Below are 17,673 nucleotides of genomic sequence, written 5' to 3' on the forward strand. Positions count from 1 at the left end.
ATTTGGTGAACATGCATCAGCTTTTTGTCAAAAGAAATACAGAGAAATTAAAAAAAAAAAAATTGAATGCATTAGTAAGTAGATAAGTCAGTTAAACATAAATATGCTCTACTTAGATATCCTTAGTATGCTTAAGGCACAGAAATTATTTTTCTGCACATAACTGCAAACACAGAATTTTTAGTAGGTTTCACTATGTGATGTGATTTAGTCTTACAGCTTCTGCAGCATCTCCGTTCAATTTGTCAGCCTCAGTTTGTCTCATTCAGACACTTTTGTAAACATGGCATGTACTGCTTCAAGAGACATACCATGTGCATGAATTCCATAATATTTTACTTTATTGATCAAAATAACTCTTTACTGTTTGATATTCTCATTAACTGTGTAGAGTCGAGATAGCAAGGAAAGTGTAGGCAGTGTTCTTTCTTGCTTATCATTTGAATCATTTGAATCATCTTCTGAATTAAACATATGCAAACATTCAGGGAGGGGAGCACCATGAAAAGTCTCATTTTCCATATTTGGTTCCTGGTAGAGGAAATAATGCTGCAAATAATTTTAATTCTTGAACTTCAGGTTGGGTTTGTTGGACTAGAAGATGTACCAAAGAAAGAGAGAAGATACTTGTTTTAACAGGGTGTTGGTGTTAGTCAGTACAAACTGGCTGTGAATAAATTTTGCCTGTAACTAGCTCAGAGTAAAAAGGAAAATAGGAGAGAAACAACTATTACACCCTCAACAGCAGCTTCTTGAGCATGTTGGCTTTCATTCTATGGAAGAAGCCATGGAAATTGTCCACAAGCATAATTTTAACTCATGTATTTCAGGAGCCAGAGATTTTTTGTACAGACAGTTGGTGCTTGTGGCAGCCCAAACTCTGTAATGTGCCACTGGGTCATTTTGATACTTTTGGATTTTTCTGTTTGGATGAGCATTTGTTAGTAAAGAATATCTCTCAATTAAGCTGCTTGTGGTTCTAGTGGGTGTTTTTGTTGTGCATAGTCTGTCCTTCATGCCATGCCAATTATTAGATTCTTAAAACAATTAATAATGTACCAGAAAATGTGGACTTCATTTTTGTTGACTGCATATTGGGTTCTGTGTGAAGATCCAGGGAATGCTGAGCCAGCATCTTCAGAGAAGAGTGTGAATATAAGTGTGTGTACATGCAAGGCAGTTATTTCCAATTTTGCTTGGAAAGAAAGCAGTAATAAGCATTTTTCAAGTATTGAAAGATTTTTGTTTTACAAATATGCAAAAGTCAAGGACACTGAGTCTAAATCATTTACCTGTGGCCTGTGCTTTTAGAGAAAGGTGTGAAGTTGACCCTACATTTCAGTGCTGCTTGTAAAGTAACCCTGCGTTTGGTGAAATGAGGAGCTAAGGTGATTTTAGTGTAACTGAAAAGCTTACACGTTATTCTTTGTGATGCCATTGGATACAGGTTGGTTTGGGAATACCAGCAAATTATTTGGGTGCCAGAGTTTGAGCAAATAGGGAAATTGCATTTGCTTGGTACATTACATGTGCTGTTCAGTTTTTGGACTTGTGTATAATACTGTGTGAGGCAGAGATTGGCAGCTTTTCAGGAGCGAGGTGCCAGATTGTATTTTTCTTTCACAAATTAGAGGTTAAGAATGCTGGCTGAAAACACTCAAACATGCTGTCAGGCGGTGTTTGGAAACGGCTGGCTGTAGCAGGCAGGTTCCCAGCAACAGGAGGATGCTGCAGGGGCAGGGCTCCCTGTCCCAGTGCTGCCAGAGCCAGGAGTGCTCTCAGAATGCCAGCACTTCTGGTGCTCTGGCCCCTGCCAGCTATGCCAGGGTTGCATGCCTCTGGAAATCTACCCAGAGGTAGATGAAACTCTTCCTTTGCCATTTACAATGAGGATTGGGAGCTGCAGATCCAGTAGGAAACTGACCCAAGCATCTATAATTCTCTGTTGTAATTGCTATTAGTGTGAAGCTTGACATGAATTTTTTGTACATGTTTGTCACAATGTGACTTTACAGAAATCTTTTTGTAATAGAGACTTTTGACACTAGATGATCAATTTGAAACCAAAGCTAATCAATTGACCAGTAATGCTTCCTTGTGCATTACATTTTTGTAAAATATGGACAAATGTGAACAGATTTTTGTTGCAAGTTTTGAGGAAATAACATTTGAAACCCCTGAGTATTTGGAAAAAGATGCTCTTTGTAAAGTGATACGGAATATTCTGATGTCTGTATTGGTTTTTCATGCTGTATTAATCAAGAAGTAATACCAGTATAGGATAGTAACCTGTAGGCTTACTTTAATTTAGAATCTAACTTGGAGAAGGAGCTCTGGCTGTTTTTTATGCTTAATAACTCTCAGGAGTACTAATTACCAGATAACCTGGAGCCATGTCTAAACAGTGAACAACACTTTATTCAAACCTAGTGCAAATGTGCATCAATTGGCCTCTTCCTTTGTGGTATAATTTATACAAATGGACTGTGTCTGGTGAGGCATGGTTCAAGAAGGTGTAACACCAGTCTGATTACAAGCAGCTGCCTCCTGGTTTTAGAACAAGGCTTATTGTTAAATTAGAAGCTTTCAAATATAATTATGGCATGGGATTGTTACTGTTGTAGATATTCCCAGAGTACCACCTCTGCAATCTGTCAGCATGTGGATGGTTGTATGATACTAGATAATGTTTCTAATTTAGAAAGTATAAATGGTTTCTACATAGAAAAAGTTATGATGAAAATATCTTTAAAAAGTGATTTTTATCACTTCATATAATATCTCAGTTATTTTGATCATTGTATAATAAAAAATAATTTTCTTCTTTAAATGCATATAACTGTGTGACTACTGTGAATTTAGTAGAATGTACTAAATACTTAAAATATTTAGCAGAATAATTAATAATATGCATTTTAATGGGATTTCATGTTTTCTTTTCCCAGGAGCTGTCATTGTCTCCACCCCACAAGATGTGGCTTTACTGGATGCACACAAAGGAGCTGAAATGTTTAGAAAAGTCCATGTACCTGTAAGTTTCTACATGAAAAATACCAGGGTTTTCTTTTTCAAAAATGTAAACAAAAATCCATATGCAGCAATAGGTGAACATTCAGAAATCACTTTAATAGATTCTAAGCCTTTTGACAAGATTTTACATATATCTGTATCAGGAGCTTGGTTAAACAGAAAAGAGAGAATTTTCTCAGGCTGAAGCTATAATAATGAATGATTTGTTTTAAATCTGTTTGTTTATTCATGTGGAATGGATCAGAATGCTGAACAAAATATCTTAGGAAGTAAGGTATGCCTTTCAGTTATACTGTGTGTCCTCATTACATATCCTCTTCTTTGCAGTGTCTGTGTTGGGATTTCAAATTTTATGAAATGTAGAAAAATAATTTATTAATACTTTTTAAGAAGCAAACTGAAAATTTTGTGGAGATAAGCTTATATCTAGTTTCTTTGCCATTTGAAGGACTCTTAACAATCATGACAAGTAGAAGACTGTCCAGTCACTCTTTTTCTTGAGGTTTACATCTTATATCTTAGCTTACTTGTTTAAGAAATGAGAAATTTAAGAATATCCACAATTAGGAGAAAATATTAAACAGGCTGACATCCTTGACATGATATTTTCTCTGGGTGCTACAAGTTGCTAAGTAACTGAATGTAGTGCTCTAGAATATGTTTATGTAGAGATTCATTTGTACTTTGAAATGGGCAGTTGATGAAAGAATACGATTTGAAATGCTTCCTTATCATAAACTGTAAGGAAAAAAAGATATTTTCTCATTTACCTGTGTGAAAGTCACTTTTATTCTTTCTTAAGAAAGGAAGTTTCTTTCATAGCTAGTGTTTTCCTAATTAAAAAAATGCAACAGAAAGTTGAAGTGAATGCTTTCCCTTTTTTAATTTACAGGATGGCTTAACAAAAGTCATACTTTGAATTCCGTATTACTAACTATTCTTTAAGCGTATTTGCATCAAAATGGAAGTATTGTAACATTTATAATTTGCCTCCAGAAGGAAAACAAGAGCAATAACATACAGAACATTTTGTTTTGATTTTATGTTTGGTTTTGCTCAAATGATATAAAATTATTTTCAATTTAAATTGTGTTAAGGTTTGTACTGCACTGAATTTTCCTTTTGTTTTAATGAGAAATTACCCAGATTTCTTTCTAAAACTGTTTGGTTCAATGTCCTTTGAAGAGAATGGCCTCCAAGAAAATTGTGCATTCTAGGATGAGCTTGGCTAATACTGATTTGACTAGTGGAAGATAAGATATTAATTATGATCTGTTTTGGTTCATTGGAATTATCAGATCTTGACAAATCAAGTGAGAAGTCACAATAAAGCTGTTACACCACATGTTGAGTTTGAATGCACTTGAACCAGTTATCAGGCCTTACATTTTTCATAAGAATGCTTTATTTTATTCTACCCTGCTTCATTTTATTCTGCCCTGTATGTACAAGTGTACAAATATGTCAGTTACTTGAGTTTTAAAGCTGCTTCTGCCTGTGTACTACATTTCTAAATGTCAACTAAATATGATGATCTAAAGAAAGTGAAGTGACATAATTTTTCATGAACAGCTTCAGACCTGAGGTTTATGTCAAAGAGGTGGAATCTGCAGGTCTGTGCTAAAATTACATATCCTCATTACATAATTAACCAATCTTCAAATTTCTAATCTCTAAAATCTTTCATCTTTCAGTAAGTGCTTGCAGAGAGCTCACTTTTCAAAGAAGCAGAGGCTATAGGCTGCTGAACACAGAGTATGCTTTCTTATATTTAATGAGTGGTCTCTCCCATGTACGTACAGGCCTATGTATTCCACCTTCCCCTCATACCCACTGTTATTACTTATCAAAGACTCAGATGACATACTACCACAGTAAAGTCACAGTTGTTAATGTTGTTTGTCCTTTATTGAAATTGAAGTAGAATGACTGAAGGAACTAAAGAAAATGTGGTGGAGAGTCAGCATTAAAACCAGGTTTATAGGGCAAAATTAAAATTTTCAGTCTTAGGATATAGTCACTAAAAGAGGAGTGACATCTCTTGTGCAGTGGAGTACACCTGCACTTACAGTGAAGAAGGAATTTACAGAGTATTGCTGACTCCTATGACAAGTTTCAATATTCTTGTCTATTAAGCAAGTTTGGCCAATGTTTTCTTGTGTTCCCAAGGGTGACTCAAAGGGAATATTTTTGAGTAGTTATGAAAAAAACTGCCTATTTCCACCTGCTGAGATTGAGTTCAGTTCATTATTTTTTATCTTATCAATCCCTGAAGGAAAAAACAGGTTTTAGTTAGATCTGTAAATTTTCTGGAAGTTTCCTTGAATTGGAAGGTTGTGCCATAGATTTTGCAGGTTTCAAGAAACTGCTTAGATAAACTCAGCTATGTATTTCCTTCTGAGTTGTACTAAAATGGCTTATTTGGCTATGTTCTTACTGGTTTTTCTGAAGCATCCCGAGTAACCAGCCACAATTATGGCTTCATATTGCGAGCAGATATTAGAGACAGGAATTGCTCAGTATAAGATGAAAGGTAGGAAGACAGAAATATTGTGCATGTTTACTTGAAGCCCTTCAATGCAAAGTGACTGACTGACATGGGGAGTTGATGGCAGAGGAGCTGTAACACTGTCATTTCAGTCCCCATCAGACTGAAGTCAGACCTCAACACCACCTATCCTTAAGTGCAGTGAGTGAATGACTGAAGTTGGTTTCTCAGGAATTGTTTCCTAATGTAAATACAGAGAGCTTTCATTTCATCACTGTATTTTCTTTAACTTAGAATGTTGTATATTTGGATTTAAGCATGATTTATTGTGTAACCAAAAGGTTAGCTGAGCACAAGAAGTATGTAAACATTCAGAAACTGTGTGCAGATAACTCGTAATGAAAGGGTTCTTCATTTCCTGTTATTTCTTGCCAGATGCCTCTTCACTGTTTAAAATAACAATTAGACTAAATGGAATGCAGCTCCATGCTGCTGCCATAGGTTAGCTCCTGTATTATGGTGCAGAGAAGTTTTCATGTCATTCCTGAGCCAAGTTTGCCAAGCTCAATGAGAACTAGAATAGAAATCACCCACACTTACAAAGTAGTTTGTGTAGACAGTAGCAGCTGTTTTGAAGCTATTAAAAGTCCATTATTTGAGCAGGAAAATGCAGGTTATTACCGACTTCATTGGCAAGACCTATTACTTTGTAGATTTAAAAGCTCTGAAGGTCATCAGGAGCTTCTTTCTGTAAATATATGTGCAGAAATATGCATGGTAGAAATACACTTCAGCAGTAAAATAGTGTATTTGGAAATATTCTATATTATACTTAGATTTTTTCCAGTGGCATCTTCATAGTCCAGAAGAATAAATTATATATTATTAAATATGCACTATTTATTTGCTGACAAACAGGACTAACACAGAAAAATTAAAATTATTGGGTAATGCTGAAATGTCATTTCCGTTTAGTAAGGTTTATTTAAATGGAAACCAAAAAGCACCATGTATGAGGCCTCTAAAACTGGTCTAGTATTTGAGATACTAGATGTATCTAGTATTTGTATCTAGTATATACAAATGCTGTGTCTCAGCATTTGCTTTTGTATTGGCTGAAGGACTTCTTAGTTACTAGGTTATTAAACTATGAATGAAACAGCTGTAATAGTTCTTAGCTATTCACAAAACAATAGTAGACTACATAAATTTTTCTTTGATAAATTTGCTGAATCATAAATGTTGTATGAGTGCTTTGAAGAGAACAGAAGTTCAAACCCCAAGATACCTGAAAATGAATTAAAGTGTACATTTCAAATTGCTTTTTGTTTTCCCCCATGTACTCTCAAAAATGGCCTCCATATATCCTGGAGGATATTTTTCTTTTGTCAAAATAATATTTTTCTTTTGTCAAAAATACACCTTTCAGTGTTCTTCAGTTTACCAACAGAGTAAAACTCCATGATTTGACTTTAGGGGAGAGCAGGATGAATGCCTGCTTAGAGGTCATCTGTAGAAGGCTGTGGCTTTTCCTGTTTTACTGTTCCTGCACCTTATACCCTTGGACATGTATTATTTCATGTCTCTACTAATGTAAGAACTGGATGATAAATTTACCTGTAATAATGTCCCAGTGAATAGACTCTTGTTCCTCTTGCTTCTCTGACAGTCCCTGGGAGAGAGTAGCAAAGGGGGAAAGTATGTTTGTGGTGTAGGTAAGTAAAGGTTTGAGGTGGAAGTAGGTAAAATTTTTTTAAATCATAGTATATCTTAAAATGGTCCTTGCATTAAACTATCTGAGAGTTTTACATAAGTTAAGGAAGATGTATCAGATGTACTTTCTGGTGTAGAAAAAGCAGGTGACCATTTTGATAAATTTCAGCTTATAGCCAAGGAAACTTTTATTATGATATTGTAAATAACATACTTTCTTATTTTAAGTTCATTGCCGGAAGTTGTACATTCACTTTTAATAAAATATATTTGTTGGTCGCACTGAACACTGCTGTTTCCTCCTAGGTATGCTTCATTAGCATAGTGGATATGTTTTTTCTCTAATAACTGGAGACCAACTTGTTCAAGCACAAAACTAGGAGGTTCAGGAAATTGTAGAAGTACAAAATACTACAAAGTAAATAGTAATATACATGGTGTATTATAAAGTTCAGCTATAGTGTATATGACTTACCGAGGTAATGTATAAATCTGAAAGTGAAATGTTGTAACATTGCATGTCTTAAAGCAGACATTCTATTTCTTAGCAGGTGGATAGAAATTTCCATCCTGTAGCATTTGAACAGTGTTTTCATCACTTCTGGAAATTTTGCTCTGCCTGAAGAGTTTTGTTTACTATGTGAATAAAAGGAGATTATTAGCATTATTTCACATTGTGAAAGAAGACTGTTTGTGTGAATGACTTGGTAAATTTTTGTTTGACATATTTTAAAGGATGATGTGGAAAACCTGGCATCAATGGAAAGGAACCCAGGGTGTGGGTATTAGATTTTTATGCTATGCCACTTAGTTTCAGATAATTATTTTTGTTGTTTGATCTTTAAAACGTGTTACTGCTCTTCAGAAGAAAAACAAATCTGGTTCTTTTTGAAAACATTTCCCTACAGGATAACTTATAAAAATACCTTAAAAGCACATCTGATTTGAAATTTCTTGTAATGGTATGTTTTTATTTTGTCTTTCCTGAAAAATGCGAAGTACAAAACTGTAAAACACAGCATGAAAATTCTTCCAGTATCCAGAGTTTGAAAATGAAATACTGGCAGGGAGAGTTCTTGGCAAGTTAGGTTTGTGCAAGTACTTTTTGTTACAAATAAGTCTGTTAGTCTTCAATAGGTATAAATGTGAAGAAATTGAAATAATGCACAGATGATGGTGCTACTGAGATGACTAATAAGAGCTGATAATGCTATTGAGTGTGATTCCTTTACTGAATAACCATGCTGTGTTGGTTCTTAGTAGCTAATCTATTCTGTATTATCAGAGATGAATAATGGAAATACCACGGCTTGGTTTGAGCATCCTTTCCTTTCCTTTGATAGGTTTTAGGACTGGTTCAAAATATGAGTGTTTTCCAATGTCCCAAATGTAAGCATGAGACACATATTTTTGGAACTGATGGCGTAAGAGATCTGGCAAAAACCCTTGGACTGGATATTTTGGGTAAGAATATGGAAATGATTTTATTTTCGAAGAAAAATTTAATGGTGTGCATGAAGCATTAACTGAATGATGAAACTGCATATCCTAGGTTACTTTGGATTCAGACTGTTTTCAGATATAATGGGACTAACAAGTAGTATGCTCTGTTCCTTGACAGCCTTGTAATGGTGATGTTGATTGCATATGAAAATTCTTGAATTGCACTTTAAATCTTTGTATTCACAAATAATTCAGAACATGAACTGTTTTGATATCAATGTGCTATATTACCTGAAATTCATTATGTGCTTGACTATACAGCAATTTTTACAAATAACCAAGAATTCTCTTTAGTCTTAGGACAGACCTAAACTCTGTTTAGTAATATCAATAAATATTTTTGCATTTATTTTGTTTAAATGAAATGAGTTGTTACATATTGACTCAATGGAGGCCTTACAGCAGCTTTCTGGTATGTAAACGGGTCTTAAAAGAAAGCTGGAGGCTTTTTGCAAAGGCAGGCAATGATAGGACAATGGAGAATTTCTTTAAACTGAAGTAGGGTAGATTTAGATTAGTTATTAGGAAGAAATTCTTTACTGTGAGGGACTGGCACAGGTTGTCTAGAGTCATGGGTGCTCAAATCCTGAAAATCTTCAAGGCTAGCTTGGATGGGGCCCTGAGCCACTTGCTCTACTTGAAGGCATCCCTGTCTATGGAAGGGAGCTTGGAATGAAATGATTTTAAGGTCCCTTCCAACTTAAACCATTCTATGATTAGCTACGATTAAGCTGTCATGCCTGTAGGCTAAAATATACATGGATCTTTAAAGTATACGTGAGTGATTTAAAAAGGCATGGTTCAACCTGTGCTGTAAGTAAAGAATATAACACAGCATAATTAAGTCGGTAAATGGGGTAATTGCATGTGCTAATGATGTGTTTCCATATATTACTCTAATTACCTCAATGATTTTCCATAGCTAATTCATTAAAAGGAACCAGGAAGCTCACTTAGAAAGATCAACACAAAAACATCAAGGTCTGACACAGACTTAAGATAGCAAGGCAACACATAATTAAAGACATGCTTTTGGGCTATCTTTTAGTTTTCTGAATATGTAATGAGTTGCGATCAGAGCCCAAGGGGACTTCTACAGCCCTGGGTTATGTGGATGGATGCACATGCTCTGCAAGCTGTTGAATCAAACATGCATTTAGATACGCAGGCACGAATAATGTACCATGGCATTGGTCCCATAGGTGTTTTTTGTTATTTCCTAAGAGTGCAGAACTGATTGTGATTGGATTTAATTAGGAGTGATGGGAGAGATGTACAGATTTAGCAGGAGATAGATGAGATGTACAAAATAAAGCAGAGTGAAGTTTAACTTCAAACTGTCAATGCAAAGCCAGACTAAGATTAAGAATAATGCCCCAAGGGCTAAATTTTGAATTACAGTACTTGATCTGATTAGTATGCTCCTCCTTCCAGGGATGGCCATTACATAATAATACCATGTGGTATTGTAAGAATTACTGCTTGCAGATTTTACGTTAATCCATCCCAAATTGAAGTTTTATCTCCGTATTCCTTGAGTCCTGCCCAAAAACCTTGAATATATTTTTACATATGTGTCTGTAAAGTGCATATATTTAAAATGAGTGATTCTGAATTTATTTTGCAGGTATTTTCTGACACCTATGGCTGTTCTGTTTGTTTAGATAAGCACCTAGTCCTTCTTGGAAACCCAACAAGATGCTTGTCAGCCAACATCTGACAAATTCTGCAGGCTAGCAATGTGCAGGATTGAAAAGCATCATCCTTCCACTTACTCAGAGTTGGCTGTCATTAGTTTTACTGAATTTTTGTTTATGGCAGAAGACAATTAGCAGTTGCCAGGAGACTTTTAAGTGAAGTCCATTATTTCATATACTTCTGATTGTCTTGTATTTTTACTGTTCTCTAAAGGAATATGTGACAAAGTTTGTGAGAGACTTTTTGCTGCTGAGTTTTCCTCTCCCCATGTCTGAAATTTTTTCCCTGAAGCTTGAGGGCTGTAACTGTGACCAGAAAGCTATGCTATTGGTATACATGATACTGAGATAATAATTTCTGTGTTCCATCCTGACCTTTGCAATTCCTGACTTTTTTAACACCATCTGGTTCCTGATGAACAGCAATGACTGCCAGATTTTTAAAATTCTTTGATTTTTCTTCCTACAGTAAATTCAAATTACTCTCTTTCTTTGCAGTCAGTAGTAGTTAATATCAGGAATGTTGAGCTCCCATTACATTGGGTAGTGAAGAATATTGCAAAAGTTTTATCTTCCTCAAACTCTTACCACCCAAACAGCTATGCAGATGGTTTTGATGTCTTCTGGTTAAATTAGAAATTTTTGATTTTTTAAAATTATAATGCATAGTGCATTTTTTTGTCTTTGGACTGCACTTCTGTTCTTACAAGTCCTGTATGCTCTTGTAGTACCATCACATGTTTGTAAGTCTGAGGAGGAAAGGAGAGAGGCTGCTATATTGTAGTTATTGGAGATTGTTATTAAGCTGATGTTGAAGAAGTATTTTTTCATTACCAAAACATCCTTAGGAAAAAAAAGAAGATTAGTCTTTACATAAAATAAGAGTAGGAAGTGAATATCAGGGAGATTTACAAATTACTGTTATTCAATTCAGAATGATTATGGTTAGAAAACTTTCAGAGGACTCCCTGAATTTTTAAAAAATGAATACATGAACAGACTATTATACCTAAATTTATTAATTACTGAAATAAATAAGAAAAAAAATTGAAGTAAATGGACTGTAAATATCCTAAATAATAATAATAATAATGTTCTTCAAAGGTTCAACACATTAATCATGGAGCCACAGCTGTTGTGTTTACTATTTGCTTGTATTCCTATTTGCTTTGAGTTTGGGTTTTTTTATTTCTTAAAACTTGTCAATTTCCATACAGTTTTTTAAACTGTTTATTTTTCTGAATACATTGACTCTCAGTAATTTACACTGGCCTTGATTTGAGTTAAATTAGTTTGCTAAAATGTATGAATTAAACTAATATGATTTCTGGTATGTCAGGTTTGAACTAAGGTAGGCTGTTCTGTCTTCAGCTATCCATAATGTAAAATGTAGCTATGTCTTCCAGTAAAAGAAAGTTGGTCTTCACAAAATTATTTATATAGCAGTAAACATAGGAATCTTCAAGTTTTTTGTAGTGGTGAAATCTGTGTTTCAGAAAGTATGTCTCAGAACAGAATAGGGCTGCTAATTGATTCTCCTTTAGAATGTTCCTTTCCTCTCTGGCAGTTCCCTGCTCATTATAAAAGCAGAATATAAAGAAGATTTCTGTTGGCAAGAAGAATGAACTGAATAGTTGTCCACCTTTGAATTGGATCCAAGGCCTAATAAGGACAAAAACAAATGCTATTATTTGGAAATTAGGTATTCAAAGAAGTCTTTGAACAGTGATTAAAATCTTAAAACAGCACTGAAAAGAACTTACAATGAGGAGATAGGCAACTGTTCATCATGCAACTTACTGTTCAGCCTAACACTCAGACAATTACTTTCACATAAACAAAATAATTTGTATCTCAGCCTGTATTTTTCTGTGTTTGAGGCAAAAAACCCTTCCTTCTGTAATAAATGACTAAAACATGGTCCTTTCTACTCAGAAAATGAGAAATACAAAATATGTTTGGCATTAATCATTATGGTTGTAAGTAAACTATACTGGAGCCAATTTTAATTTTAAATGCTAATTTTTGGAGATAAAGCGATTCAAAGAGTATACTGAATGGGAATTGGATTTCAAGTTGCTTTAGGGTTATTTTAAGGAAACATTTAAGAAATACTAGGTGTTCACATATGTGTGTCTTGGTATTTTTGATGCAGGAGATGTTCCACTGCACATTAATATACGGGAGACGTGTGATTCAGGACAGCCTGTTGTGATCTCTCAGCCTCAAAGTGATGCTGTAAGTTTGGTGCACTGCACTTAAACAACAGAAAGCTCTCCTCTGAAAGTGAATGGGGAGTGCTGCTTCTTACTGCTGCTTGGAAAGAAACGGGTTTTTGAATGAAGTAAGGAAATAAGGTAAAAGAAGGCAGTACCAGTAAGTAACTCAGGCCCTTGATTTTGGGGTCCTGGTCATCTGTTCTGCTTCTGTGGGTTTGGTTTTGTTTAATTAGGCTGAATAATTCAGAATAGAGAAGATTTGATCCAGATGCTGACACGCTAACAGGAGGAAGGTCAGTGTCAAGCCTCATGAGACCTTGCAGCTAATGTAGATCCTTTAAAACTGTCAGTTAACCCTTTGGTTGCTCAGCCTGGAAAGTGTCAAAGGGTCTTACCCAAAGATGTTTAGGACAGAACTTCATATTGTCGGTACCTGGGTTATATTTAGCAGGAAACGGAGCAATTTGCACACATGAGGAAATGGATTTTTGCAGTGTATTTACCATAACATTCTATTGTCAATGGAAAATTGGTGAGGTAGTGGGAGTCAAATAAGCAAATCTGTAAAGAAAAATATGTGTGCATACAAAATTTCATTAATGCTGATAGAGTAATGTTTTCCTGTCTGATACTTTCTTTCTCTGCTAGTTTGTTTGCCAGGCTCTGTAGGGCAGGGTGCTGTACACAGTATATGGCATAATGCAGCCCCACTCTTGACTGCTGCTTAGATTTAAAGATATATAGTGAAAAAATAATGCTAATAACAGATGGTAGAATCACTTCACAGTAAGGTAGACTGTACCTGTGGAACATGAGAATATTAGTAGCTTTTTCAATATCATGATTGCCAGGCACATGCTGAAATGTGTTTTTTCCTTCCCAGTATTTTAGAAGGAAAAAAAAAAGGGAGGAGGAGAGCATTGACATTGTTAATCCAGTGTTATTAACATACCGAGCAGATTTCTGGAAGAACAGTGACAGTCTTAAAATTGTAATTTTGTTTTGAAAGAGAAGAGGCAGCACTATGGTGTGTTGACTTCTGATTGAATGCCATGTTTTTGCTAGGTTTGGGCAAGGCCCATGGTAGGGAATAATGTAGAGATCTTGAGTCCAGGTCTATCTGAAAAGGAATCTCTATAATCCATATGGTAGTTTCTTTCTGGGAGGTTTGGTCTGCAATGTGGAGGTTTGAATGGATGTATGGCTTTGGTCAAAGCTGAAATAAAACAGCTGGAAACTGGGATGGAAGGCTCACAGTATCTGAAATCTGTAATAACCAAGAGTCTGTAGTCTGCTGGACTGTTGAGCAAAGAACTCAGACATGTTTGGGATAGCATTCTGAAAATAAAAAGGCAAGAAAGTCTGTTGTGTTGCCATCTGTTCCTCCTTGAACTATGTTCTTGATAACAAAAGGATGGGTTATAATCACCATTTGTGGCAATTAAGTTAAATATGCAGAGGAATAAAGATTGACAAATACGTGTGACTCTGGGGAAAACTCTTAATATCCTTCTCTGCCTTTGTGTCTTTGAGATAATAGTTCTCCTCAGAGAATGTGTTTTTTTTTAAATGTCACTAATCTTTATAGAATGGGAAAGAATTTTCCTTCATCCCTGGATTTCTTCTCATTTTAAAGATAGAAAAAATATCGTTCTCTTATTTTCAAAGAAAAGATAAATTCTGAGCACATAACTGATGGTGGGAGAGGTCATATAAGGTCAGATTCTAATATTTAATACATGACAGTCATCACCATGTTTCGCAAATAAACTGAAATTGTGACTATTCATGCATTAACAACTTTTCAGATAGAGAACAATGTCTGCTGAAATTTTCTGCTCTTGTCACTTAAATATGCAGGGGATTTTCATGCAAAATTCTATGCTGATTTTGTTAGAACACACTTAGAAATCAAATACAGAATCACAGACCTGAAATAATACCTACCAGATTCAAACAGTAGGGAACAGGGATGGTGATTGACTTCTTAGAAACCCAGCATGTTGTCACACCTTTTGAGCTCTTTCAAGCCTAGAATAAAATGTTTTCTAAAATATGTCAGTTAATACATTTTTGCTTACACATCTGCCATGGGGTTCATCTTGCCATGCAGATATATAAAAGTATATCTCTGACTTTACACTAGAATTTCAAAATGTCCGAGCAAACTTGTCTAAATTTTATTATTTTAAAGCTTAGATGTAGTTGGTGGAAAAGGGGTTTCCTTTTCACAAATGACAAGGAAATTACTAAGAGCTAAAAAAGGAAATTACTTGTAGAATGGTACACATGTGAACTTAGAAAGCTCTTCCTTGGGGAAGGCACAGAATGCATGAGACTAATCTGCTTATGGAAAGTATTGACAATATAGCTAAAGGATAGGAAGGCTTGATGACTGGAGTTCTCTTTTGGTGAAGCTTGAGGCAGTCCCCTGGGAGAAATAACAGTGCTGCTAAAATGATTTTGCTCTGGGTATAACATTGTCTGTGTCAGTGTTTCTGTTTGCTTAGTTGTTTTAATGGTGGCTTTTTCTGTGGCTTTTTCTTAATATTCTTCTTTGATAAAACTTTGTGATGTAGAAATGGAATATTGCTGTACTTGCATGGTCAGCCTAATGTAGCAGCTGGGAGTGACCCAAGATCCTCTACAAGAATATAATTTCTTATAATTTCTTACTTTAATCAACAGTGAGGGCTTACCTTCTGGAGTGAGACCCTTCTGGAGATGAACTGAGCATTTTTCTCCTCCATCACACTGTGGAGGTGGATTAGCTGGCCAAGGCTCCATTTTTTTGCTCAAACATGCAAGAGTCACTGGACAGCAAAAGCTTGTAAATGAAAGTCAGGAATGCTGCTAAAATGGTAGAATTGGGGAAAAAATGTAAGGGAAAAGGTAGAATAGGGAAAACTAATGAGGAATCACTGAAACTAGGTGAAATTAACTATACTCAGATGTACTGGATCTTCCTATGGACCATGGGAAAGGAGCCAGAAGCAAAACAGGTGTTTGGAAGGGGCATCCTGAAGCTTGCATTTAAGAAGACTGGAGGCACAGCAAGAGATATAAAACATGATTAATTGCAATGGAGTTATTCTTCCATCAAAGGAGCTGCTTAAATGCCCAGTGAACTCTCCATCACACCGGGAGAACCATAAACAGAGGTTCCTGTGAGCCCTTCCTTCTGTGAGTATAAAGCTCAGAGACTTAGGGAGCAGTTGGTGGTTATTTTGTGAGGAATTCTTGCTAGAAACTTTGGATATATCACAGCCTGGATGGCACAGTGGATTTATCAATACCTTAGCAGAACAGAGAGGCCATCTGTGATTGCTGAGGACCAAACTCCTGCCTGTCACCTCCCACCTCAAACAAGTACAAAATACATTTGATGTACCAGTATGTCCATTCACATCCTGTGAATGTTGAAGGATTTTAAGGTGAAGGATTCTGAGTCCCATAAATTGCACACATTTATAAGGGAAGAGGAAAAGCCCAGTAAGGTGGAAAGCAGAGGCACAATGCATCAGCAGTCTGATGGAACAGAGCAAAATAAGTCTAGTTAATAATCCCTTTTCAATTAAATCAGAACGTTACAAACCTTGCTGTGGTGTCATCCAAAGAGACAATTCAAATTTGTATTCAGAGACATTTCTTCTGTAGAATGTTTATGAAAGGGTGATACATAAGTAGGGTAAAAACATACAACCTTTTAAAGATTGCGAGAAGTAGTTGGAGAAAATTTTGAGTACTGGTAGCAAATAGTCATAGAATCCTTTTTGTGGTTTAGTTGTAATTCCATTTAATGAGTGGTCAATCCAGGGAGTGATATTTTTAAAAGAAAAGCAAACCCTAAAGAAGGCTGCATGGTATGATTTATAATATGCCTTTATCATCAAGGCTTCCTTTGAATCATCACAGTAGCGTTTGGTACGTGTAGGTTCAGATCCTTCATTCAGGGTGTAGACAGTACAATGCATCATCAGACCCTCATTTATGGTTCTGTCTGCTGAAGAAAATGCTGAGTGTAGGATAGTCTGTTTGAAGGATGTTACAGTGCATTTGATTTGCACTGTTGTACTTACCCGTGTTTTTTGGGCAGGATGTGTTTTTAGATGTCTGCAAGGGCACCTTGGGTTAGCAGTATTACCCAGCTGGGGCTGCCCCTAAGAATGGTTGGGCTGCTGCAACTGCTGATATATAGGATTAATTGGAAGTCTTCTATGAGCCCTGAGGACTTTTCTTTGAGATTTTAGCTTTGTAAATCCAGCTTTCTTACCTGTCTCTTCTATTTTATGTTATAATGTGTGGATTGACTTTTACTGTCTCAGTAAGTTTGCCTTTCTAACTTGATGCTTCATAATTTGGCAAGAGTTGCCAGTACATGCAAAGAAGAATCTTATGGTGGATGGAGCTGTCCAGAGGAGGAACAGAGTGAGATAGTCTCTGGACCTCTTGTAGCAACCAAGAATTTCTCTGGGTGGCATGGAGCTTATATCTGAAGTAGACTCATTTAAAGCTGCACTTGTCATCATATTTTTAGTGCCTTCTGAGTTGACCACAGTAAAATACAGACATTTGAAGGCAGCTTCAGTCATGCACTGAAGGCTGGAGTTGTGTCAAAGTAACAAGCAATTTCCATGGAAATTAAAGCTATTTAAAAATATGATTGAACTGATTGAGTGCTAAGAACCAAAGTTACCAATGACTGGCTGGCTGTGCTTATTTTCAAGTAGATGGTAGTTAAGACTAGTATTTGTCCTTGTGATAGTCACTGTTTGATTAGTTGCTCATAGTGGCTAGTTTCCTTCAGCAATTAATAGACTGTAAACCCTAACAGGTCAGTTGGGCAGATTTAAATTCCTTTTCCTTCTCTACAGATATACTGGCATCCACAGCATTTGATGTTCCAGACAGTCAGGACTTGCACAGATTCTCCTAGGATGGATAAAGCAGCTTAATAGTCTTGGAGTCTTGTAATCAGAAATAGACATTAGAAACCATGTCAGTACTGGGATTTGTATCCTCT

At 35.8% G+C, this 17,673-nt stretch overlaps 1 protein-coding gene across 9 annotated transcripts in view; it reads left to right on the forward strand.

Annotated features, from left to right (window-relative positions):
- Positions 1–17,673, forward strand: part of NUBPL (NUBP iron-sulfur cluster assembly factor, mitochondrial) — a 183,547-nt gene that overhangs the window by 67,278 nt on the left and 98,596 nt on the right. For 6 of the 9 annotated variants that reach the window (XR_014955677.1, XM_085580470.1, XM_085580471.1 and 3 more), the window contains 3 exons: positions 2,946–3,031; positions 8,575–8,695; positions 12,587–12,669. Coding sequence is in view for 8 of the 9 variants with exons in the window: in XM_085580470.1 (XP_085436596.1) it covers positions 2,946–3,031; positions 8,575–8,695; positions 12,587–12,669 (290 nt within the window). In the remaining variant the exon portion in view is untranslated. The other 3 variants (XM_085580464.1, XM_085580469.1, XM_085580467.1) reach the window with 2 other exon arrangements.

The sequence above is a fragment of the Lonchura striata genome, chromosome 5 (genome assembly GCF_050655825.1).
Source record: "Lonchura striata isolate lonStrDom1 chromosome 5, ASM5065582v1, whole genome shotgun sequence".
NCBI classification, from domain to species: domain Eukaryota; kingdom Metazoa; phylum Chordata; class Aves; order Passeriformes; family Estrildidae; genus Lonchura; species Lonchura striata.